Genomic DNA, 26,304 nt, shown 5'->3' with positions numbered 1-26,304 from the left:
CAAACAAACAACAAACAAACAACAACAAACAAACAAACAACAAACAAACAACAAACAAACAACAACAAACAAACAACAACAAACAAACAAACACCAAACAACAACAAACAAACAACAACAACAAACAAACAACAACAAACAAACAACAACAAACAAACAAACACCAAACAACAACAAACAAACAACAGACAAACAAACAACAACAAACAAACACCAAACAAACAAATAACAAACAACAACAAACAAACAAACAAACAACAACAACAAACAAACAACAACAAACAAACAAACAACAAACAAACAACAAACAAACAACAAACAAACAAACAACAACAAACAAACAAACAACAACAACAAACAAAGACAAAAATGAAAGAGAACAGGGCAGGTAAAGGACAGGAAGTGACCATGGACGAAAATCATACTGTGAAAAATTCCATCAACAATAAAACCACCCCCACCCTCTTCCCAAACCCATCCCCCCCCCCCCTTCAACCCCCTTCTCTCAGCAACCCCAGCCAATTGACAAACACAAAAACAATCAGTCAGCTGCTTGACTCATACCACCCATTTCTTCCCTCTTCTAAAAAAAAAAAAAAAAAAAAAAAAAATACCCTCACTTTACCATTTAACATCACTCTTTTTCTTAGACGTAAAAGCAGAGAAGAACAACACTCGCTTTGACCAAAAACTGAAAGAGAAAAAAAAACCAAAAAAAAACCCCTCCCTCCCTAAACCCTCACCCACCCAGAGTCTACAACCACCACCCACAGCAAAAAAAAAAAGCAAAAGGAACAGCAGTTATCAGGTTGTGGCCATGAAAACAAGATGGACGTCAAGAGACCCCCAACCAATCAATCAATCACTTTCGTCCAGAGGTAATTGTTTGCAGCGTGGACTGGGCACTAAACAAACCATACTTCCACGTTTAGGAACGCAAACATTCCTTCCTTCAGCAAAAATTTGTTTGAAACTGGACAAGCAGACAACAACAACAACAACAGAAAACAAAATTTCAATTCTTTCCCCAGTGCAACATCAAAAACACTCATGCACTTTAAACATCCTGTGCAATTTGTCACCACTACCACAATCTGTACACATTTAAAACAAAGACGCGTAATTCAGGAAAATGAGCCAGGGTCTTATTTGACATGGGGGCCAAACTGGGGAACATGGGGGCCACTAGTTTGGCCCTGTGATAACAGATAAGAGTAGTAAAGTCAGACCAATGCAACTCCAAGCCACATCAAAAATCCCCCCCCCCCCCCACTCAGAAAAGTAACACATGGATAAAAGTAAATTAAAAAAATAAAAATAAAATAAAATAAATGTGATATACTGGTGCCTACCTTGGTCTGAACAAATTCTATTTGGTTCAAACACACAACATATTCCATCAACGCTGTCGAGGAATAGCACATTCAACATCAGATTAATAAAACTGTCACGGTCAGTTGGACACAAGTTCGATGCAAACTATTTTTGTGTGCTCCGCCATTTACTGTGAACAAATAACACGTCCTGCCACTTTCTTCTTTATTTCTATCACCTTTTGTTATACATATATATTACACAAATATAAACAGATATACATATACTGCCCGATTGGGAAATGTAAAAAAAATAAATAAATAAATAAAATAATAATAATAATAATAAAGGGAGGTAATCCTGCCCAAACTAAAGCTGTTGATAGTGAGGTGATACTTTCCCTTACTTCAAAGCCTTGCAGAGTGAAGTCAGAATACAGGCTCACCATTTGTGCCAATCATAATGCCCCCAAACTTAGCATCATAACAAAACTCGACGAAAGTTATGGATACCAAACGTTACAACAGTCACAACAGTATGATGCTTAATACAGTGATCGTCTTGCTATATATACCCCCCTGGTATCATTCAATGATTTTAATCAGTCAACAACTGATTCAGGAGCGTTTAATTTCTTCAAAGGTTTCACAGTACTTTAACATTCTCAACCTCAGCTTATTAATTCATGTTTAATTCTATTCAAAGCCCTTGAACACTCTCATTCAATATTCTTATTCTTTGATGCTTACAGTCCAGCCGACGTGCACAGGGCCATATCGGGACTGTCAAACTCTCATTCAATAAACCAATCCCAAGAAATATATATATATATATATATATATATATATTTTTTTTTTTTAAACCTACCATTATCAAGTAAACAAGTTCACAAACAGATCTATCTCTATTCACTAAATGAGGTATTTCAAGAAAATGGTGCCCTTACGTTTGTTAAACAACATGCTAAACGCTTCCTTCCGTAATGCCCATGTCTGAAGATCTGAAACGGACTTGTGGCTGGATTTGGAAATAATAACAGTATAGGCAAATATAAATCTAATAAGAATCCAGATTTTTTTTTAAGGAGAAAGTAAAAAAAAAAAAAAAAAAGAAAGAAAAAAGGGAGGAACAAAAAAGGTACTGAACCAAAATCAGGACCTACACATTCTTTTTAAAAGTATATGGACAAAAATAAATAAGATAAAATAAAAGAAAAACCATAAGTTTTAAATGCTGAGGCTTCAAATACCCCCCCACCCCCCAACCCCCTCTCCTTCAGCCCCTCCCCACCCCCACCCCCCTTACATCTTCACCCCCTCCCCCTCCATCCTGTCACCAAACTTGATGCATGTCTAACATGTCCCACCCACCTTTATCTCAGTCTTTACATGGATACACACACACACACACACACACACACACACACACACACACACATACACACACACACACACACGCACACACACACGCACACACACACGCACACACACACACAGAGTTCTGTCTATCTTTTATCCCTATAAATACAAGGGCACACACACACACACACACGTACCCCTTTAACATTTTCCTCCCCTCTTTACAAGCATGCACACCTCAAACACACCATCTGTTCTGCTGGTGTGCTATTCATTTAAAGAAGAAGAAGAAAAAATCTTAAACAACTCATAATAATATACCTTACTAACTCACTGACCTACACTGCTCGGTAACACTCAAAACCACGTCACCTCGCTCCTCCTGAGAGGCAGACAGACCCATGATGATTCAACAAAATTAATGATAATGCCCTTGGAAATACACAAAAATTATAATATTCATTCACCTGCAGCAAAAGCATGCATTCTTGTTGGCAGAAATCTTATATATATATATATATATATATAAAATACAAATAAAATATAAATAATGCAATTCACTGACCTAACACTACAGAAACCTGCAGATTCTAAAACCGACTCTCAACTCTCTCTCTCTCTCTCTCTCACACACACACACACACACACACAACTATAACACTAAACTTGCAAACCATTGTGTTATTAGACACTGTTCAGACATTCACTTTTGTCCAGTGGAGAAAGAAAAAGTTGACAACGAACAAACACAGAAGAAAACTCTCACCTCAGGACATACACATGTTTAAGAAACAATAAAATGAGTGAAGTCAGAATACAGGCTAACCATTTGTGCCAATCATGAAAGGAATCCTGAAAGGAAGGCTTCTTCATCCATTCAGATGAGGATACCTCTATCCATTCATCAATTGGAACAATCCTGAAAGGAAGGCTTCTTCATCCATTCAAATGAGGATACCTCTATCCATTCATCAATTGGAACAATCCTGAAAGGAAGGTTTCTTCATCCATTCAGATGAGGATACCTCTATCCATTCATCAGTTGGAACAATCCTGAAAGGAAGGTTTCTTCATCCATTCAGATGAGGATACCTCTATCCATTCATCAATTGGAACAATCCTGAAAGGAAGGATTCTTCATCCATTCAGATGAGGATACCTCTATCCATTCATCAACTGGAACAATCCTGAAAGGAAGGTTTCTTCATCCATTCAGATGAGGATACCTCTATCCATTCATCAATTGGAACAATCCTGAAAGGATGGTTTCTTCATCCATTCAGATGAGGATACCTCTATCCATTCATCAAGAGGAACAATCCTTAAAGGAGGGCTCAATCCATTCATCAACTGGAACAATCCTGAAAGCACAGGATGCTTGCATCCATTACTCAGTGAGTATACTCCTGTAATCCTGTAATGGACGATGTACGAGGGTCATTCAATAAATAAGGTGAATTTTTCGGTATAAGGACTTCTAATACAGATAGAAGCTTACTTTTTCTTTTCTTTTTTAACATAGTCTCCCAGCACTGTCACACACTTTTCCAATCTGTGCACAAGCTTCCGTATTCCCTCAGCGTAAAAATCTTTGGACTGATGTCTCAGCCAGTCGCTCACAACACTTTTGACTTCATCGTCACTTTCAAAGTTCGTGCCTCTCGTGAACGCTTTCAAGGGACCAAACAGGTGAAAGTCTGAAGGGGCAAGGTCTGGGCTGTAAGGGGGATGAGGGAGCAGTTCCCAGCCCAGCTCGTTGATGGTCTGCACCATTCGGGCTGCTGTGTGAGGCCTTGCGTTGTCATGATGCAAGATGACTCCTTCTGACTGATGACCCCTGCGTTTGTTCTTTATGTCTTTCTTGACCTGCCTCAGCAGTTCACAGTAGTTGGCACTGTTCACAGTGCTTCCTTTCTCAAGGAATGAAATGGTGATAGGGCCTTGGATATCCCAAAAACGGTGAGCATCACCTTCCTCGTGGACCGCTGGGACTTGAACTTCTTCTTCACTGGAGAGCCTACGTGCTTCCACTCCATGGACTGCCGTTTGGACTCAGGCTCATAGTGCCAAACCCATGTCTCGTCACATGTGACCACCTTCTTCAGAAACTCATCACCATCCTTCTCATAGCGGCAGAGACACTGCTGGGACAACTCGACCCTCCTCTGTTTGTGCTCTGGAGTAAGCATCTTTGGCACCCACCGGCAGCTGACCTTCGAGTAGCCAAGGTCATCATGGACAATTTTGTGTGCTGTCCCAACAGATAAGCTCAAAGTCCTTGCAATGTCATCCACTGTCACCCTTCTGTCAGACTGAATGAGGTCATTGACTGATTCGATCACCTCAGGAGACCTCACTTCTGAAGGCCTTCCAGGCCTGTCTTCATCCTCAACACTGCTCCGTCCTTCTTTAAACAATTCAGCCCACTTGTTCATTCATTCACCAAGAGATACAATCCTCCAGTCAGCACAGGATTCCTCCACCCATTCCTCAATGGGAATAATCCTCCAGTCAGCACAGGATTCCTCCACCCATTCCTCAATGGGTGTAATCCTCCAGTCAGCACAGGATTCCTCCACCCATTCCTCAATGGGAATAATCCTCCAGTCAGCACAGGATTCCTCCACCCATTCCTCAATGGGTGTAATCCTCCAGTCAGCACAGGATTCCTCCATCCATTCCTCAATGGGTGTAATCCTCCCGTCAGCACAGGATTCCTCCATCCATTCCTCAATGGGTGTAATCCTCAAGACAGCAAAGGATTCCTCCAACCATTCCTCAATGGGTGTAATCCTCCAGTCAGCATAGGATTCCTCCATCCATTCCTCAATGGGTGTAATCCTCAAGACAGCATAGGATTCCTCCATCCATTCCTCAATGGGTGTAATCCTCCAGTCAGCACAGGATTCCTCCATCCATTCCTCAATGGGTGTAATCCTCAAGACAGCATAGGATTCCTCCACCCATTCCTCAATGGGTATAATCCTCAAGACAGCACAGGATTCCTCCACCCATTCCTCAATGGGTGTAATCCTCAAGACAGCATAGGATTCCTCCACCCATTCCTCAATGGGTGTAATCCTCAAGACAGCATAGGATTCCTCCACCCATTCCTCAATGGGTATAATCCTCAAGACAGCACAGGATTCCTCCATCCATTCCTCAATGGGTGTAATCCTCAAGACAGCATAGCATTCCTCCACCCATTCCTCAATGGGTATAATCCTCAAGACAGCACCGGATTCCTCCACCCATTCCTCAATGGGTGTAATCCTCAAGACGGCATAGGATTCCTCCATCCATTCCTCAATGGGTGTAATCCTCCAGTCAGCACAGGATTCCTCCACCCATTCCTCAATGGGTGTAATCCTCCAGTCAGCACAGGATTCCTCAATGGGTGTAATCCTCAAGTCAGCATAGGATTCCTCCACCCATTCCTCAATTGTTGAAAAAATGGTTCAAACTGACCTGTAGGTGGTAACTGGTCCTTTGGTGAAGGAATTTCCCTTCATCATTCCTCAATAGGTGTAATCCTCCACCCATTCCTCAACAGGAATAATACTGAAGTTAAGACAGGATTCCTCCATCCATTCCTCAAGTGAAGACAGAATTCCTTTGTCCATTCCTCAATGGGTATAATCCTCAAGACAGCATAGGATTCCTCCACCCATTCCTCAATGGGTGTAATCCTCCAGTCAGCACAGGATTCTTCCATCCATTCCTCAATGGGTGTAATCCTCAAGACAGCATAGGATTCCTCCACCCATTCCTCAATGGGTGTAATCCTCCAGTCAGCACAGGATTCCTCCACCCATTCCTCAATGGGTGTAATCCTCAAGACAGGATAGGATTCCTCCACCCATTCCTCAATGGGTGTAATCCTCCAGTCAGCACAGGATTCCTCAATGGGTGTAATCCTCAAGTCAGCATAGGATTCCTCCACCCATTCCTCAATTGTTGAAAAAATGGTTCAAACTGACCTGTAGGTGGTAACTGGTCCTTTGGTGAAGGAATTTCCCTTCATCATTCCTCAATAGGTGTAATCCTCCACCCATTCCTCAACGGGAATAATCCTGAAGTTAAGACAGGATTCCTCCATCCATTCCTCAAGTGAAGACAGGATTCCTTTGTCCATTCCTCAATGGGTATAATCCTCAAGACAGCATAGGATTCCTCCACCCATTCCTCAATGGGTGTAATCCTCAAGACGGCATAGGATTCCTCCATCCATTCCTCAATGGGTGTAATCCTCCAGTCAGCACAGGATTCTTCCATCCATTCCTCAATGGGTGTAATCCTCAAGACAGCATAGGATTCCTCCACCCATTCCTCAATGGGTATAATCCTCAAGACAGCATAGGATTCCTCCACCCATTCCTCAATGGGTGTAATCCTCAAGACGGCATAGGATTCCTCCATCCATTCCTCAATGGGTGTAATCCTCCAGTCAGCACAGGATTCCTCCACCCATTCCTCAATGGGTGTAATCCTCCAGTCAGCACAGGATTCCTCCACCCATTCCTCAATGAATGTAATCCTCAAGACAGCATAGGATTCCTCCACCCATTCCTCAATGGGAATAATCCTCAAGTCAGCATAGGATTCCTCAATGGGTGTAATCCTCAAGTCAGCACAGGATTCCTCCACCCATTCCTCAATAGGTGAAAAAATGGTTCAAGCTGACCTGTAGGTGGTAACTGGTCCTTTGGTGAAGGAATTTCCCTTCATCATTCCTCAATAGGTGTAATCCTCCACCCATTCCTCAACGGGAATAATCCTGAAGTGAAGACGGGATTCCTCCACCCATTCCTCAATGGGTATAATCCTCAAGTCAGCAAAGGATTCCTCCATCCATTCCTCAATGGGTGTAATCCTGAAGTGAAGACGAGATTCCTTTGTCCATTCCTCAATGGGTGCAATCCTCAATTCAGCTAAGGATTCCTTTGCCCATTTCTCAATGGGTGCAATACTGAAGTGATGACGGCATTCCTTTGTCCATTCCTCAATGGGTATAATTCTCAAGTCACCAAGGGATTCCTTTGTCCATTCCTCAATTGGTATAATCCTAAAGTCACCGAAGGATACCACCATCAGTCATCAAGGGATACCTCCCTTCAGTCAACAAGTCACCATCTGTTTCAAATTTCTGACTCACACACAGTCTTGCAATCTCTGTTGAAGTAAGACAACCCAAGGTTGTATGTGATCCCAAGGCCAAGACTAAGAAGCATTTCAACCAGTACTTTCTTTGCTTCACAAGGCGTAATCCAAAAGGATGTATTCCCTTGGAAGGTAATTGTGTCTAAAAATGTGTAGCTATCACGGCACTTTGTGTTGATAAAACTTTCGCTCAATAAACAGCAGTGAAATGGATGAAATATGTATTTAAAATGTAAATTTAAAAAGGACTTAAAACATTTTCTTTTTAGCTTGGTAGTTTCTCATGTGATTGACAATGAAAGTATAATATGAACACAAAATACTAAGATCCCCCCCCCCCCCCCAATTTTGTAGTGTCAAATAGATAAATAACAATCAACAGGTACCACTTTAAAAAAAAAAACCTCAACAGCAAAATCACTCCATGAGAAAACCCATCTGAAGCAACATGCAACAGACCAAAACATTCATCTAATATCAGGTCCCAAGACCGTCCCCCACTTCTTTCAGTAAGAGCAGCAAATCAGTAGATTAGAAATGGACGAATATAAAGAATGCATGAATACGCACGGATGAAAAGAAAAATCACAATGTCCACCACTCACTCAAAGGCTTGAAGAACAGGGGAATGAACAACTCTTGTTGTGTGTGAAAAACCATGACCATAAAATCAGACACCACCCCCCCAACCCCCTCCCACCCACCCCCAAATAAACCATGCAATTAATTTTACCAATATCGAAGTTAAAAAAAATGCTGTGACTTAAAAAAAAAAAATAAATAAAAAATGATAAATAAAAAGCAGCTCCGTCTGCTAGTCAACACACACACACACACACTCACAAACATGCTAACTGAACAGCCCTGCACAATACCGCAGCCAACATCCACCCACAGGCTGGGGTTGCACGAGTGATCTCGGCACCACAAACTTCACTTACCTTTAGTTTCACAATTCTTCTCAGTCAATGCCAAATTCCACAGGCTTGGCAAAAAGTTTTAAAACTCAGCCACCCACCTCAGCACTGCAGAGAACGCTCGTGCAACCCACCCCAGCTTAGGGACCCCCACAACCCACCCCACCCCACCACAAAAACAGCCCTCCACCAAGTCTCCAGCCATTTGTCTCTCTCTCTCTCAACAGTTGTCTGTCAGCCTATTCCGTTAAGGGTCTCCACACACACACACTGGAAACATTTCCTGTGTTCATGCAACTTTTTAAGTACTTTCTTCTGAGTTACCATACACTTTAAGAAGAGAAAAATGAAGAGAAGCCATTTTGAAAATTTATGTTAGTGGATGTAGGAGTAGCAGGAGCAGTGTAAACAAAATGTTTAAAAAAAATCAGTGAAGAACATTCATAATTTTATATGCTGAATTACAACCGAATCATTTTTTTTTTTCTTGTATACTGAATTCAAAGGAAAAATGTTGAGAAAAAATATAGCATGGACCATTAAAAATTAATTTTTAAAAAAAGAAAAAAAAAAGGAGAAAAATAAGGCATCAGAAAAAAATGGGACGTTGGAGGGCCAAAAAAAAAAAAAGAAAGGAAAAAAAAAAAAGAAAGAAAGAAAGAAAGAAAAAAAAAAAACCCGGGTATTTCATGTTTTCTGAGGCTTACAATATTCAACAAAAATTAAAGGTTTCAAGCAATGCAGCCCACATGTTCAGTCCAGGTACCAGCATAACTTGCCACTCTGGCTAACTCCGCCCCGGGCACTGACATGGCAGTTCAGCTCAGCTCAGCTCAGTTCAGTTCAGTTTCTCAAGGACGCTTCACTGCACTCCCAACAAATCCATACATACGCTACACCAACATCTGCTACGCGGACGCCAGACAAGCAGCATAACTCAACGCGCTTAGTCAGGCCTTGAGAGAATGACATGGCAAAACATGTACAATAATATCTGATTAAAACACCAAGCATGATGGCCCCTTCCGTATTCACGTCGGTCCCCAAAACAAACGCCTTCTCCTCGCTGCGCTTCACAACCAAGAACACATTCCTCCACACGCCATGCACAAACCTGTTCAGAACCACGACAACAACTACAGCAGCCACAACAATAACAACAACTCGGGCGGGGGGGGGGGGGGGGAAATGGGACCGAAACCAGTGATCTGCAGGACTTTCACCATTTCAAGTCCTAAGCAAAGCGCACAATCATGACGCACACACACTCACAGCAGCATACACAGTCACCTTGCAGTGTCCACAACTCATCAGCTATGATTTCATTACCACGGAGGCTGGGTAAGGGGTTATGGATCAGCGAGGTATCAGTTTAACGTCAATGAGATCAACTGTTTGGTTGACAATAAAACAAAAACAAATACAAAAAAAAAAAAAAAATCCCATCCCCAGGCAAATGAGACTATACGCACTTTATACTGATTATGATTATTGAAAAAACAAAACCAAAAAAAAAACCTAAACATTTCATTCAAGTGCAACGTCCATATGTAAACTAAATGGAAATATCTTGTCTTATGACCCGCTGAGATAAAAATGATTGTGCCGATACACTGGTAAAATTTGATTTGCATAAAATAATTATTCTTTGATACATGTTGACCAACAAGACAAAAAACAACCACAACAGGACACCACACTTCAGGTCTGTTACACTGATGATCAAAACACTGGGTGAACCACCCACATCCATTGTCCGTTTAGTGTTCTGGGGGGAAAATAAAGGAGCAACAAACTATACAATAATCGGGAGCATGTCTATCCAATAAAGTAATCATAACATTATCGTATCTATCTAGATATTATATATATATTTTCCATTGTTTCCAGTTTCTGTGATTACAAGAATGATTTCAAATCACTTGGTCTGTAACACACCGCAACCCACCCAGGACACACACATCCATCCATCAGCCATACCAAGCACAATTCAAGAACAAACAAAAAATTCAACATTTGTCCAAACGTATACCCTTATCAATGTTTCTCGACATCTTATGAACACACTGGAAGCAAAGTATTTTGTTTTCTGAGACCGACACATTGTGGAACCAGCATAATCCTTTCACACATGGTACACAGCTAATTCACAATTTCTTCTTGTTTTTTTGTGTTTTTTTTTATAAAAGAAAAGTTGACTTCTGTCAAACAGTCAACATCTTATCTTGCATGGACTTTCCTTATTAAATAATTTGAAGGCTTTCACACAAGGCTAAAAAAAAAAAAAAAAAAAAAAAAAAGACAACAAACATAATATACAGGCTTGACAAAAAAAAAAAACAACAAAAAAAACCACCTGTATCAACAACAAGCACACACGCCAAAAGTACAATCGAGTCAACCTTACGTTTTCCACACACATCACACACTGACAATCTGTTTACAATTCACGCACTCTACAAGTAAAAATAAAACCATGTCCATGCTACGTTTCCTCACACACTCCGAACGTAGAAGTCGCACGACGGCACCGTGCATACAGACTCCAAGGTAAAACGGTGCTGTAAACAAAGTCAAGGGCAACAACTCATGGAGACTGCTGTGTGGCCTGAGAGAAGAGAGAGATGCCTGAGTGGACTAGGGACGAAGTGATATCAACGTCGACCGCTTCGACGGAACAGCTAACAGCCTGCACACCCATGCTGTTTGACGCAGACGCACAGTCAGTCACATGAAATACGTTCAACATTTCCATGTACCCCCCCCCCCCCCACAGGGAATCCAGAAATGAACGTATCTTCTTGCTTTGTCGCACAGTCACACAATGTAAAACATCAAAAACAAAATCATCATCTGTTTCCAGTCGCACAACTCGAAATACCCGAACGCCAGTCGTTTAAGTAAGGGCAGGTTAAAGGCGAAGCCAGCATCGCACGGCTGTGTGAAGGGAGGGAGGTAAACCTGGTTGCTCAATCAGTCGGTCTGTGACATAATCCTGTTGGTCTGCTTACATGGTGTGGAACTTGAGCGCACCTCTACTTCTGTCTTACAATCCTGGGCTTTGAAAAAAAAAACGTAGAGAGACTTGAAGACGAACATGATCAGACTCTGTCTGGTCACACACACACACACACACAAAGTGCGTAGCTACCGCTTGAGCGTGTAGTGCGTGTGTCCTCACAACACAGCGTGTGCATAAATCAGAGGTTTGATAGGGAACTAGGAGGAGGTGAGGGGGTGGAGGTGGGGTGACACAGAGTACACAGGCAGCTCGTTCATCAGATCGTCATCGTCGTTGTCCGGCGGCTCCAGGCTGGGTTGTGGCCCTTCTATCCTCAGCCCCTCGTCCTCCTCATCCTCCGGGCCGTCCTCCTCCATTCCCTCCTCCTCCATCCTCTCCTCTTGTCGCATCTCCTCATCGCTGCCACCCTGGGGTGGGTGTTGGTGCAGGTCACCTCCCTGCAGTGCCTCTTCTCCCTCCTGCAGGCTCTGCTCGGAGAACCCCTCATCGTAGCCATCCTGCATGTTCAGTTCCCGCTCATAGTTCTCCGGCTGCTCATCCACGTCTCTCTCAACTGGGTTCCCCTCGTAGCCTGCCTCTCCGTGGTAGCTGTCTCCGTCACCCAGCTCCCGCTCGTAGTTCTCCTGCTCCAGTTCCCGGTCGTAGTTCTCCTCAAGTTCTCCTTGGCAGTTCTCAACTTCATCCAGCTCTCTTCTCACACAGCCCTCCTGGTCCCCTAGCTCTCGGTCGTAGTCCTGCTGATAGCTGGCATCTCCCCTGTAGGGGTCACTGTCTCCAAGCTCTCTTGCGAAGTTCTCCTCCTCCTCCTCCTCAGGGCCTCTCTCGTAGTGATACTTCTCAAAGGGTTCCTTCCTGTATCTGCCTTCCTCACCCAACTCACGGCCGTGTTCGTTCACATAGTCTCCGTCCAAGCCTCCTTCCTCCTTCAGCCATTTCTCATGATCACGTCCTTGAGCAATTTCTCCCTGGTTTTCATCGTAATCTGCAAGCTCCCTCTGGTGGTGGTACATCTCTTCATCGTCAGCCGCATGTCTCCCGTAGGTCTCTCCTTCCGGACGTTCACGCAGGTGGTTGGGGTAGTCAGATTCATCTGCCGCAGGCTGTGAAACCGGTGGTGCGTCCCCGCTATGCTCTCCACCCAGCTCATTGCCTCGAAGATCCACTCGCAGAGACAGACCAGAACCAGAGGCTTGGCGTTCCCGGGTCTGACCACTTGTGGATGACGATGATGGGCTTCGCCGCTGATTGAGGCCTACGTAGGCTGTGTCCCCGTCTTGCAGGGAGACCGCCACGCTGTTGGAGGGTGGTGGATGTGGGGGTGGGGGGGAGTGGTGCTTGGGGGGGCGGGGCTGTTTGGGGGAGGTGGGGATGCCGTTGGGGAGCAGGTGGCTGTCAAGGAAGGTGGGTGTGTCCGGGTCCAGTCCCGCCTCCCGCTTGATGTTCCTCAGGATGTTCTCATCCCTGGAGGCAGAAAATGATCGTGTTTTCATAGCGCTTTTTAAAAAAACTCCCAGCGCTTTGTAAGAATAGATCACAAACTGCATAAATACATGCACACAAAAAATATTAACACATAAACACACACACACGCATATACACACAAACACAGACACATGCACATGCACACTATCAGTATCACAGACACATACTTGATCACACACACACACACATACACCCTCACATAACACATCTAATATCAATCAAAGTGAAAAGACATCAAATTAAAGAAAGGACACCCATGTACACACACACACACACAAACAGGTGTACCTACCCCAAAAGACTGAGGGTGTGGGGGGTTGGGAGGGGGTGGAGGCAAGTGCACCTACCCCTAAGACCAGGAGGGGTGTGTGCAGGATGGGGCTGGTGTAGAGGCAGATTTACCTACCCCTAACACTCGACCGGGTGTGTGCAGGGTGGGGGAAGTGGGAAAACTATACATACCCCAAAGACTGCGCCATGGCGACCAGGCCAGCATCGTGGGCTGACACAGAGGCGAGGGAGAAGGGGGACTTGAGGGACAGGTCCTGGGCCACATCCTCCCCCATCAGGGACAGCCTGGCCTCCCCCATCGCTGCCTGCAACACCTCACTACAGTCATCATCATTATCATGCTGATCACGACCTTCACAATAATCACAGCGGTGAGGTTGATCAGAAGAAGGATAATGTATTTGTACTGGTTTGGTTTGTATTTGTATTTCTTTTTATCGTAACAGATTCCTCTGAGTGAAGTTCAGGCTGCTCTCCCCAGGGAGAGCGTGTCACTACACTACAGAGCCACCCTTTTTTTTTTTAATTGTTTGTTTGTTGTTTTTTCCTGCGTGTAGTTTTTATTTGTTTTTCCTATCGATGTGGATTTTTCTTCAGAATTTTGCCAGGAACAACCCTTTTGTTGCCGTGGGTTCTTTTACGTGCACTAAGTGCACACTGCACTTCAGTTTATCGTCTCATCATGACAAGCACCCAGACCACCACTCAAGGTCTAGTGGAGGGAGAGAAAATATCGGCGGCTGAGCCGTGATTCAAACCAGCACGCTCAGATTCTCTCGCTTCCTAGGCGGACGCATTGCCTCTTGGCCATCACTCCACATAATAATATCTATAATCATAATAACTATAATCATAGTAAGTAATAATAATAATCTAGGAAAATATAACAGAAATAAAAATAGCGATAAGAAGAAGAAATATGATAATTACTATGACCATACTATAATAATAATTGTACATTAAAAAAGCGCTTACCCAAAGCTGTTTACAATAACACGTTCACCTGACACACACACACACACACACAACCCAGGAAGTATGACCACTGTGGCGATGAATACAAATGAAACCTTCCTTTCAATGAGTAGAAAAACAGCACGTACACAAAAAAAGAATCACTGGGAGGAAGTGGGGATAGGACAGACGCAAGAAGATGGAGACGATACAGCAGATGAATAAGCAGATGACAATAACACACTGAGAATTCTGACGCTGATGTCACGAGTCTCAACATCGACTGACAAAGCAAACATGGCCACCGCAGCGACAGCTTCTTCTTCTCCTTTCTTCTTCTTCTGTGTTCGTGGGCTGCAACTCCCACGTTCACTCGTATATGCGCGAGTGGGCTTTTACGTGTATAACCGTTTTTAACCCGCCATGTAGGCAGCCATACTCCGCTTTCGGGGGTGTGCATGCTGGGTATGTTCTTGTTTCCATAACCCACCGAACGCTGACATGGATTACAGGATCTTTAACGTGCGTATTTGATCTTCTGCTTGCGTATACACACGAAGGGGGTTCAGGCACTAGCCGGTCTGCACATATGTTGACCTGGGAGATCGGAAAAATCTCCACCCTTTACCCACCAGGCGCCGTCACCGTGATTCGAACCCGGGACCCTCAGATTGAAAGTCCAACGCTTTAACCACTCGGCTATTGCGCCCATCGCGGCGACAGCAATCAACCCATTAATCAAGCTGGACTTGTTCATCGTTTTCATATACGCCTTAAAATATGCTGCACATTACGTAATATAAATACCAGACTTTGTGCAGGATGTGCCTTCTAATCCGGAGTGCCTTGTAGTCAGCAGAACATGGTGCACATCATCACACTCACTCACCCTGACGCTGGCATTGATGGCTTCGTTGAAGGAGGCCGGGTCACTGATTGTGGGGGTTTTCACACTGCTGGAAAACAGAAAATGACTCTCAATGAGGGAATCTTTACACTGCTGGAAAACAGAAATCATCACTCATTGAGGGAATCTTCACACTGCTGGAAAACAGAAATCATCACTCATTGAGGGGGTCTTCACACTGCTGGAAAACAGAAATCATCACTCATTGAGGGAATCTTTACACTGCTGGAAAACAGAAATCATCACTCATTGAGGGAAATCTTCGCAATGCTGGAAAACAGAAATCATCACTCATTGAGGGAATCTTTACACTGCTGGAAAACAGTAATCATCACTCATTGAGGGAAATCTTTACACTGCTGGAAAACGGGAAGCATCACTAATGACAGGGCCTTTACACTGCTGGAAAACAGAAAACAACAATCACTGAGGGGTGTCTGTATACAGCTGGAAAACAGAACTTTAATGTCAATGTCTCAATGGATCTCTTGAACACAGGTCCTCAAAATGAAATCATAACATTGGTTCCAAAATTTCCTGTTCAGCAGGATAGGTCACTTGCTGTGCCATGAAAAGATGGCAACATCTGGCAACAATGTTCGATATTTCAGTTGCTAATCAAGTAATTTCAGCATCACCTGAATGCTCTTGAATGAATATTATCAGTTCAATGAACTCAAAAGTGAGACTAAAAAACAAACAACTAACTAATAAGGCTTGAAAAACATCAACATTTATTCCTCATTTTGCCCAACGTGTTCCCCTGACCAAGCTCATAATATACAGACACTGGTCCAGTCAGGATGACAAAGAGATCTACATTTATCTCGTTGGGCATTTCTGAACACACCAACCTTGTCTGTTTGTCTCTCACTCTCTCTCTTTGCTCTCTCTCGCACTCACAACAAGTCTTGTTGCTTATAGCCTAGCTGACCACAAAGGGGGGCATATACACACACACACACACACACACACACAAACCTTGGACCACTAAACAACCTACGCACCTGCCACTGATTTTCTGCGGACGTCGTTTGTAGAACTCCACTTCATCCACTGTCCACACGGCCCCCTTCACATTCTCCACACGCTTGAAACACTTGTGCAGGCTCAGGTTGTGCCGTACTGCGTTCTGTCGACAGGAAAAACAAAAATACATGTCAGCGACTGACACCGTTACAGGTGCTAAACCCAAAATGATGATATAAATACAGATCTTGATATGGGAATTTTATTCATTTATCAAGGCCAGCAACCTGCCTGTCGATTAGTGTCCAGGAAGTCTGAGTTGATACCTGTATGTCTCTCTCTCAGTAACTTTTTTCCTTCTTTCTTTTTTTTTTTTCCATTAGATTTTATTTTCACAGTGAAAACCATAAAAACCATGAAGCTTTAGATTTCTGAAAAATTAGTCTAGAGATGGGAGATACAATGGTCAACGCATATGCGCATGGCATTACATATGTGCATATGCATAATACACACATATAGAATTATTCACCCATATACACAGACCACATACATAGAGGCATTCATAAATAAACATATACATTTACACAGAATCATTTACACACTTACATATATAACACACACATGAAGGCATTCATAAACTTACACATACATCTACAGAGAATCGTTCACACACATACACAAGAGGCATCCATAAATATACACCTACATCTACAGAGAATCATTCACACACATACACATACTTAACAGGCATTCATAACCTTACACATACATCTTCAGAGAATCATTAACATACATACACAACACATACACAGAGGCATTCATACACATACATACATACATACATACAACACACAGAGGCATTCATTCACAGACAGACAGAAGCATTCATAAACATAAACTTGCATGCACTAACACAGAAGATTACACACACACACACACACACACACCTTCCAGGTGGCTTCATTGCGCCTGAAGAAGGCAAACGTGGTGGTGAACCACTGGTAGATTTCGTTGAGCGTCAACTGTTGTAGAGCGCTTTCTATGATCGCCTGCGCAAATATAGGAAACAATGTCACTCTTTTTACTTTTTTTTCCATTTTGTAATGCACACACACACACACACACAAACTGAACCATTCGTTATCTCAAAAACTTCATTCAAGAGATTTCTCCAATCTCCCAGAACAACATATGTGCAGACCTGCTTGTGCCTTAGTGCATGTACTAATACACATGCAGAACATCAAATGCGCAAGTTAAAGACCCTGAAATCTTTGTCAGCATTTGTTAAGTTTTAGAAGCTTGAACATATCCAGCAAGCACTCCCGCAAATGGAATATGGCTGCCTACGATACTGAGGTGAAAACGGTCAAACAAGTAACACCGCACTCATAGATACAGGAACCACAAACGCTGCTTATGAACACTGAAGCCAAAGCACAGCAATATCCATCATTTACCTCCCTTGCACTTCTGAATGCTGGTTGAAAACAACTCACTGACTCTCAATGACAAAAAAACAAAAAACAAACCAAAACCAACAACAGGAAAGTGCTGAACAGAGAGGTACAGTTATTACTGTCCATCCCCTATCACCTTATCAGTTTTGTGATGTCGTTATACAATGCAACTCTTTACTGATTTCCAGCACCAGACTGAAACTCTTCCACACCAAAACACAAAGCCAAACTGAATCAATCCCTCCTTCCCCCCCATGCATAATCTGAGGCAGCAATGACGGGCGAAACAGCCGAGTGGTTAAAGTGCTGGGCTTTCAATCTGAGGGTCCTGGGATCAAATCTCAGTAACGATGCCTGGTGGGTACAGAGTGGAGATTTTTCCAATCTCCCACGTCAACATATGTGCAGACCTGCTCATGCCTGAACCCTCTTCATGTGTGTATACGCAAACAGAAGATCAAATACGCACGTTAAAAATCCTGTAATCCATGTCAGTGTTCGGTGGGTTATGGAAACAAGGACATACCCAGCATACATACCCCCCAAAACAGAGTATGGCTGCCTACATGGTAGGGTAAAGAAAGGCCACACATGTCAAAGCCCACTCATGGAAAATGTATGGTTTCATGGGAAAACATTACCATAATGATTTTCATAAGAGGCAAATCATTTCTCTAATCTGCAGATGGAAAATGAATTGTTTTAGGACAAAATACGTCAGTAATGTTTCTTGCATCTGTGGTGCTCACATAACAGCCGATCATATACCAACTTGCGATATGTTAAAAGTCTCAAATCCCTAAACTGAAATCATCTTCAGTGTTGACGATCTTCAGCAGTCCATTGCTAATGTATGACTTTTTTAACTCCTTGCTAAACAGTCCAGTTGGTTCGCTGTTATAGTTGTTAGTTTTTCATTAGAAATATGTTAAATTGTTATGATTTATTGTTTATTTTTTAAACAATACTTAAATCAATAATTTTCACACACACTTTCACTTACTCGTATGCATACACAGTAATTCCGCCCCCTCGATTTTTTTCCTTCCCTCGTCTAATATCACTTACAGTGAAAAGACGTTAAACTAAAGAACACACGAACTCATGGACATGGGAGTGAACATGGGAGTTGCAGCCCACAAATGAAGAAGAAGGAGAAGACAGCTATGCTGTGCACACACAGGCATCTCTGGCACTCACCTGTCGTATCAAGGAGGCATATGTGAACGGAGGTCGCACATCTGTGCTTTTGTAAAATTCTCTGTTTCTTTCCATTTCTGCAAATACAGCGTAAATTGTATAAAAAGGAAATTTCTTAAATCTGCAACAGATGGGTACAAACCATTAAGGACTTCCTAATGATGTTGAGCAATGGCTAAATGTACAAAAAAAAAAAAAAGGTCTAAAAAGACTGTCCGATTTCTTCTTCTTTCTCTCCCTTTCTTCTGTGAAGAGTCATTGGGGTACCACACACAACTGTTCAGATTCCTGCAGGTCTGCTGGTCATATGTCAAAGCCTAAATCTCTGCTGACTTAACCATGAATAACATCATCATCACTGCTGACTTAACCATGTACATAACAACATCAACACTGCTGACTTAACCATGTACATGACATCATCATCACTGCTGACTTAACCATGTACATAACATCATCATCAATGCTGACTTAACCATGTACATAACATCATCATCAATGCTGACTTAACCATGTACATAACATCATCATCAATGCTGACTTAACCATGTACATAACAACATTATCACTGCTGACTTAACCATGTACGTAACACATGTACATAACATCAACACTGCCACCTTCACATGTACATAACATCAACACTGCTGACTTAACCATGTACGTAACACCATCAACACTGCTGACTTAACCATGTACATAACACCATCAACACTGCTGACTTAACCATGTACATAACATCATCAACACTGCTGACTTAACCATGTACATAACATCATCATATCATGCTGACTTAACCATGTACATAACACCATCAACACTGCTGACTTAACCATGTACATAACACCATCAACACTGCTGACTTAACCACGTACACAACAGTACCAACATTATCCTCTTAACGACGCACACTTAAACACCACCAACACCAACCGCCCCACTCACTCACCTGTGGCGATGGGCAGGGTGCACTTGTCAGACACTCGTCTCCTCAACGGACCCCCACCACTATCCCTTCCTCCACCCCCTTTCCCACCCCCTGACTTGGGTGGGCGGCTGCTGGTGGGGGTGGTGGTGGTCAGGGGGAGGGGGTGCGGGGGCTGAGGAAGGAGCAGGGGAGGGGGCTGGGAGTTGGGGGTGCGGGGGTGGGGGGGCAGGGGCAGGGGCACCATGGGGGAGTGGACCAGGTTGGGCAGGAAGGGGTTGGGGGGGAAGGGGCCCATCAGGGGGTGGTGGGGGTGGGCGTGGTGCTTGGGCAGGAGGGGGGCCGCCTTCTGCAACACAAGACGCTGGCTGTTGAGTCGTATCGTCACCTTCATCATTTTGCTCTGTTTTATTATTATGATGATTATTATTACCTGTATTGTTGCTGCAATTACTGTTATCATCTTTCGTGCTGGTGTTGTTATATTAATATTATCATCGTTACCATCATCTTCACTATTACCACTATTGCTATTCTTCTTCTCCTTCTTCCTATCCTTATCAATATTTCTATTTTACTGCCAATATCAATCCCATACACATGAGGGGAAAGTCAATCTGGTACATGTGCAGTAATAATATTCATGCACATGGAATCAGGACACACCTCTGACATTTATCATTCAATGCTTTGCCAAAAAAAGAAGTGTTTCTATTTGTTTTTTAAGTAACCTGAACACAACTATAATCATATATAGACCACTACAAAAAACAAAACAAAAAAACTTACTTTATAACAGGCATACATAGCCAAATCTTTAATGCACACACAAGAAAAAAACAAAACAAAACAGACAGACAGGTGAACCCCTAAACACAGTGGAGACGAAATCACTGCCCCAATGTCTGTATAAGGCAATGGAAGCTGTAACTTTATCAGAACATGTGTGTATATGCACGTAGAAGATCAAACACGCACGTTAAAGATCCTGTAATCCATGTCAGCGTTCGGTGGGTTATGGAAACAAGAACATACCCAGCATGCACACCCCCAAAAATGGAGTATGGCTGCCTACACGGCGGGGTAAATAAACAAAAAGGTCGTGCACGTAAACTGTTAAATGTTACATGTTTGTCTGAGTGTGTAGTTGTGCGTGCCTGAAATCTGACTGAATGACACAGGAAACGAATGATGAGCGCCCAATGGCAGCCGTCAGTCGGCTCTACCCAGGTAGGCAGCCTGTTGTGTAAAGCGCTTACAGCTTGGTCTCCGACCGAGGATAGGCGCTATATAAATATCCATATCCATCCATCCAACATGGAATGCAGAAAAAAAGAAAATTCACGAGTCGCGTCCCCTCCTAAAGTCCTGTACCTGTTCTGCTTTACGTTCAACAGATTTCTTTGTCGGCTTCAGCGGTGGGGGCAGAGGAAGAGGTACGGATCTGTGCGACGAAAAAGACAATGACGACGATGGCGTGGGCATGGACGACTTTGAAGGCAAAGGCGACGAGAGTGACGACAGTGATGACAACGATAACGATGAGCTTGTTGACAAATTTGCGGGCACCGGCGGAGCAGGGGCTTTGGCTGTCTTCAGGTGTAGCGCCATGGCTTGATGCAGGTCCTTCGCCCTCACCAGCTGAGGAATACAACACAACGAAAACATTCATTTCTGTATCAACCACAGCCAAGTAGAGAAAGGCCCAGCAGCAATGCACCTGACTAGGAAGAGAACGTCCTTGAGTTCAAATCCCATGAACAGGCCATGATTTTCTCCCCCCCCCCCCCCCCCCCCCTGAACTCCTACCTTGAGTGCTTGGTGATCTAGGTGCTGGTCATTCAGATGAGATGATAACTGATTGCCCTGTGTACAGCATGCACTTTGTGCATGTAAAAAAAAAAAAAAAAAAAAAAAAAGAACCAAAGACAACACAAGGTTACCCCCCCCCCCCCCCCCCCCCCCCAAGCAAAATTCTTCAGAAAAATCTGCTTTGATAGCAAAAAAAACAAAAAAAAACAAGTACACTTTCAGACAGAAAAATGAAAAGGGGGTTCGCAGTGTACTGTGACAATATGCTCTTCCTTGTGACAGCGGGCCATATCTCTACTGTGACAAAAAGTAATGCAATCATTTCACGGGCAGAAAAGGCTGATTTTTTTTTTTAATACTTAAAAAGTCTGCAGCCAGTGGGGTCCTGGGGCAGCTTTACCAAAACATCATGTGTGTCTTAATACTGAAACAAAGTAAAACAAGAGAGGCAAGGCCTTCAAGACTCACTTGTGATACACTTTTTTTTTTTTTAATCCAAGCTTTTTATGTATTGAGTATCATTTCAAAATGTAATGTTTAAGATGAGAAAGATCAGTTTAAAGCAAATTAAGTCCCCTAGCATTAATTACAGAGTAATTTCCCTTTTTTACTATCTGCACCAAAACGTTTGCAAAATAAATAAAACTTCCATGCTTAGCAAAAGAAGTTCCTGTTTGAACAAAAAATGATAGTAATGACTGCTCTTGTTGTTGGGTCAGAATATCAGATCAAAGTGCCAAGTTTAGAGAATACAAAAAATATAAATATAACAGTAAATGCAGTCTGCATATAATTAGGCTTCATTTTTTTATGTTTTGTGCCCATCCCAGAGGTGCAATATTGTTTTAAACAAGGTCACTGGAAAGAACTGATTTTTTCCTATTTTTATGCCTAATTTGGTGTCAACTGACAAAGTATTTGCAGATAAAATTTCAATGTTAAAGTTTACCATGGACACACAGACACAGACACACACACACACAAACACAACCAAACACCGGGTTAAAACACACTCACTTTGTTTACACAAGTGAGTCAATAAACTGCCAAATCTGACAACACCGGACCCTGTATAATGCAGAAATGCTTCCATCCATGCTGCTTCCTTTCTGCTGCTTTTTGATCAGATAGTGAGGAAAAAACACAACAGTAAGTCATGCGAAGAGAAACATTGACGACTACTGCATTCTCTCTCTCTCTCTCTCTCTCTCTCTCTCACACACACACACATACGTGCGTGCGCACAAACACTAGCACACACACACACACACACATTTATTTCAAAGCTGTTATAACTAAACAAACAAAGACATAAACACTGCTCAATCAATCAACCCATCCACCAACCCACCACAGTTGTGTCAGAGTTATTGGATCACAGGGACCACACTCCATCAAAATGAAAGTCGAGACAACTGTTCCAAAATCAGTCAACAGTTTCAGTTACAAGCTGTTAAAGCATGCAGACTGATCTACATAAGCTAGGTAACATCTGCTCCCAATTTCTTTTTTTTTTTCCCCTTAAAAACAAACAAACAAAAAACAAAAACAAAAAACAGATGCCTGAGCCTTGAGAGCCTACCCTACTTTGCATTCATCAAACTTAAAACAAATTAAACAAAGATATACACTGAAATTTAACTACACGAAAGATACGAAAGACACATAGAAGGCAAATGATTGAAATGACGTCAAAACCCACAGGACAAAACAAAGAAATGCATCAAAATTTAACTAAATGAAAGAAGGCAAATGACTGAAATGAGGTCAAAATCCATAAAACAGAGATATGCATTGAAACTGAACAAAAGGAAAGACGAGCAGAAGGCAAAATGACTGAAACTAGGTCAAAAAACACAGAGCAACAATAGCAATTAAAACAAACTATAAAACCTGGGTGGGTAGGGGGGCTGCAACTAAGAAGTGGCAAGGGACGAGGTGGCGGCCTCCACTCTGGGAGGGACGCTCACTCAGTCTGGCTCCGCGACTTAAGCCATTATTGTCGTTAGTAGGGGGCTTAGTAGGTGGAGTCCTAAGTACGTTAAAACAGAACAGGCACCACTGAACACCACCAAAGTGACTCAGCAGCAGTGCAGGGTCTCCTCTGGTGTGTGGCCTCCTGGCGACCTAACATCGATGGTTCCCTGTGGACTGCCGACGCTGGAACTACGACGGACAAACCCGGGTGTGGCTGTGTATGGGGGAATCTAAATGAGCGGCGTGGGAGTAATGCCACTGAAACGGTGCAGATGACGGGGCAGCAAAAAAAAAAAGAAAAAAAAAAAGAAGTGGCGAGGGACACAAAAATGAAATAGAAAACAACAGATCACACAAGTCCAACCTGCACAATGAAAAAGCTGGCCATACATAAAACACCCTCCAGATACTGATACACTTTTAGTTGCCTGTCAACCATCTTGCATCCAAATCACACACACACTCAAAAATAATGAGCTGGGTTCACAGCATAATGTATTGAAATCATGCGTGTTGCTTTCCACCACTGAAGGCCATTAATGTCAGCGAGACAGCCCTCATTACTGAGATGTTATTGTTGATGGAACATGCAGCAGCAGCAGCAGTAGCATACACAACACACACACACACACACACACACACACACACCAGGCAGGCACACACACTCACTCACTCTCACATGTAAACACATATACACACTCACCCTTTCTCACCATATATACACGCAAACACACAGACGCTCTCTTACACCTAAACACACATATACCTGCAAACACACACACACACACTCTCTCACACCTAAACACACATATACATGCCAACACACAGACTCTCTCTCACACCTAAACACACATATACCTGCAAACACACACACACTCTCTCACACCTAAACACACATATACCTGCAAACACACACACACTCTCTCACACCTAAACACACATATACATGCAAACACACACTCTCACACCTAAACACACAAACACATACATACTCACTCTCTCTCAAACCCACACCCTCTCTCTTTCTCTTGCTCTCTCTCTCTCCCTTACGTATACACAAATGCATGCACGCATGCTCACGCACACACTCTCTCTCACACAGAACATACTTTTTCTCTTAAAAACAAATGTGGTGTAGCACACACAGCTCAGTCCACAAACTTTGACAACACCATAAAACTCAAACTCTCTTACAGACACACAAATAATAAAGGCGCCCCACCCCCGAAAGAAACAAACAAACACAACACCATCAGCTCCCATGAATGATTATAGTAAAATAAGATATTCTCATGTTAAAAAGAAAAGAAAAGAAAAAATTTCAGAGATGTTAGCCCAGGTTCTATGACATTATAATTTCTTAAATAACCATAGCAGATGGCACTGACATCATTACTGTCAAGGTACGGTTTCATGTTCCTCTGTTCTTTTTTTTCTTTTCTTTTACTTTCCTAATCCTCTCTCTTTCTCAAAAAGATTTAACAGGATATGAGACAGCGGTTTCTTTGGTGCCTGATCAAATTTGTTCAAGACGTTAACAACAATACGAACGGGATCCATTTAAAACTTCTTTAAAAAAAAAAAAAAAAATTACTTTTCTTTCCATATTTCACTTCATCAGGTGATGAAGATATCAATGACACAAACACACCCATTCGACACACTTTGGTTTGGAGACTGTGCTGTACTTTTCTTTCCAGATTTCACTTCATCAGGTGATGAAGATATCCATGACACAAACACACCCATTCGACACACTTCGATTTGGAGACTGTGCTGTACTTTCTTTCCAGATTTCACTTCATCAGGTGATGAAGATATCAATGACACAAACACACCCATTCGACACACTTTGGTTTGGAGACTGTGCTGTACTTTTCTTTCCAGATTTCACTTCATCAGGTGATGAAGATATCAATGACACAAACACACCCATTCGACACACTTCGATTTGGAGACTGTGCTGTACTTTTCTTTCCAGATTTGACTTCATCAGGTGATGAAGATATCAATGACACAAACACACCCATTTGACACACTTCGATTTGGAGACTGCTGTACTTGTCTTTCCAGATTTCACTTCATCAGGTGATGAAGATATCAATGACACAAACACACCCATTTCGACACACTTTGGTTTGGAGACTGTGCTGTATGGAAGTGCTGCACTCTGGTTCACACTGCTGCTTTCCATTAATTAGGCCACAGACATGCTGTGTGCAAAAGGAAATCCCAGCAAAGATGTAACCCTGTGTGTTCCTCTCACCAAGGTCTCTCTCAGATTTTGGTTTTCACTTCTGGCCTAGAGAATGGCTGTTCAAGCTATTAAAAAAAAACAACAACATCACTTTGACTGGGTATGGCAATAGCAGCTGTAGCTTAAAAAAAAAAAAAAGAAGGAAGTAATGGTTTTTTTCTGTCGTGTCTTTTCACTTTAAAACAAAGAGTGATATCAGATAAAGGAGAAGGAAAAGCAGGACATGTTTGTGCTGGCTCTATGCTTGTTGATATTCCTGCAGTTCAAATTATCTGTCGAACAGCACACCCCGGGTG

General features: G+C 42.7%; 1 protein-coding gene across 1 annotated transcript in view; it reads right to left on the bottom strand.

Annotated features, from left to right (window-relative positions):
- Positions 1-11,968: 11,968 nt before the first annotated feature.
- The window catches only part of LOC143299578 (uncharacterized), a 105,735-nt gene continuing 91,399 nt past the window's right edge, over positions 11,969-26,304 (bottom strand). The window contains exons 8-16 of the mRNA XM_076612863.1: positions 21,337-21,603; positions 20,207-20,311; positions 19,987-20,137; positions 19,038-19,114; positions 17,325-17,426; positions 16,413-16,537; positions 15,388-15,454; positions 13,716-13,849; positions 11,969-13,232 (exon numbers count right to left, since the gene is read on the bottom strand). Coding sequence (XP_076468978.1) covers positions 11,969-13,232; positions 13,716-13,849; positions 15,388-15,454; positions 16,413-16,537; positions 17,325-17,426; positions 19,038-19,114; positions 19,987-20,137; positions 20,207-20,311; positions 21,337-21,603 — 2,292 coding nt within the window. The remainder of the gene's footprint in view (positions 13,233-13,715; positions 13,850-15,387; positions 15,455-16,412; positions 16,538-17,324; positions 17,427-19,037; positions 19,115-19,986; positions 20,138-20,206; positions 20,312-21,336; positions 21,604-26,304) is intronic.

The sequence above is a fragment of the Babylonia areolata genome, chromosome 25 (assembly GCF_041734735.1).
Source record: "Babylonia areolata isolate BAREFJ2019XMU chromosome 25, ASM4173473v1, whole genome shotgun sequence".
NCBI classification, from domain to species: domain Eukaryota; kingdom Metazoa; phylum Mollusca; class Gastropoda; order Neogastropoda; family Buccinidae; genus Babylonia; species Babylonia areolata.
The sequence above is the reverse complement of the archived record's forward strand: the minus strand, read 5'-3'. Positions and strand labels throughout refer to the sequence as shown.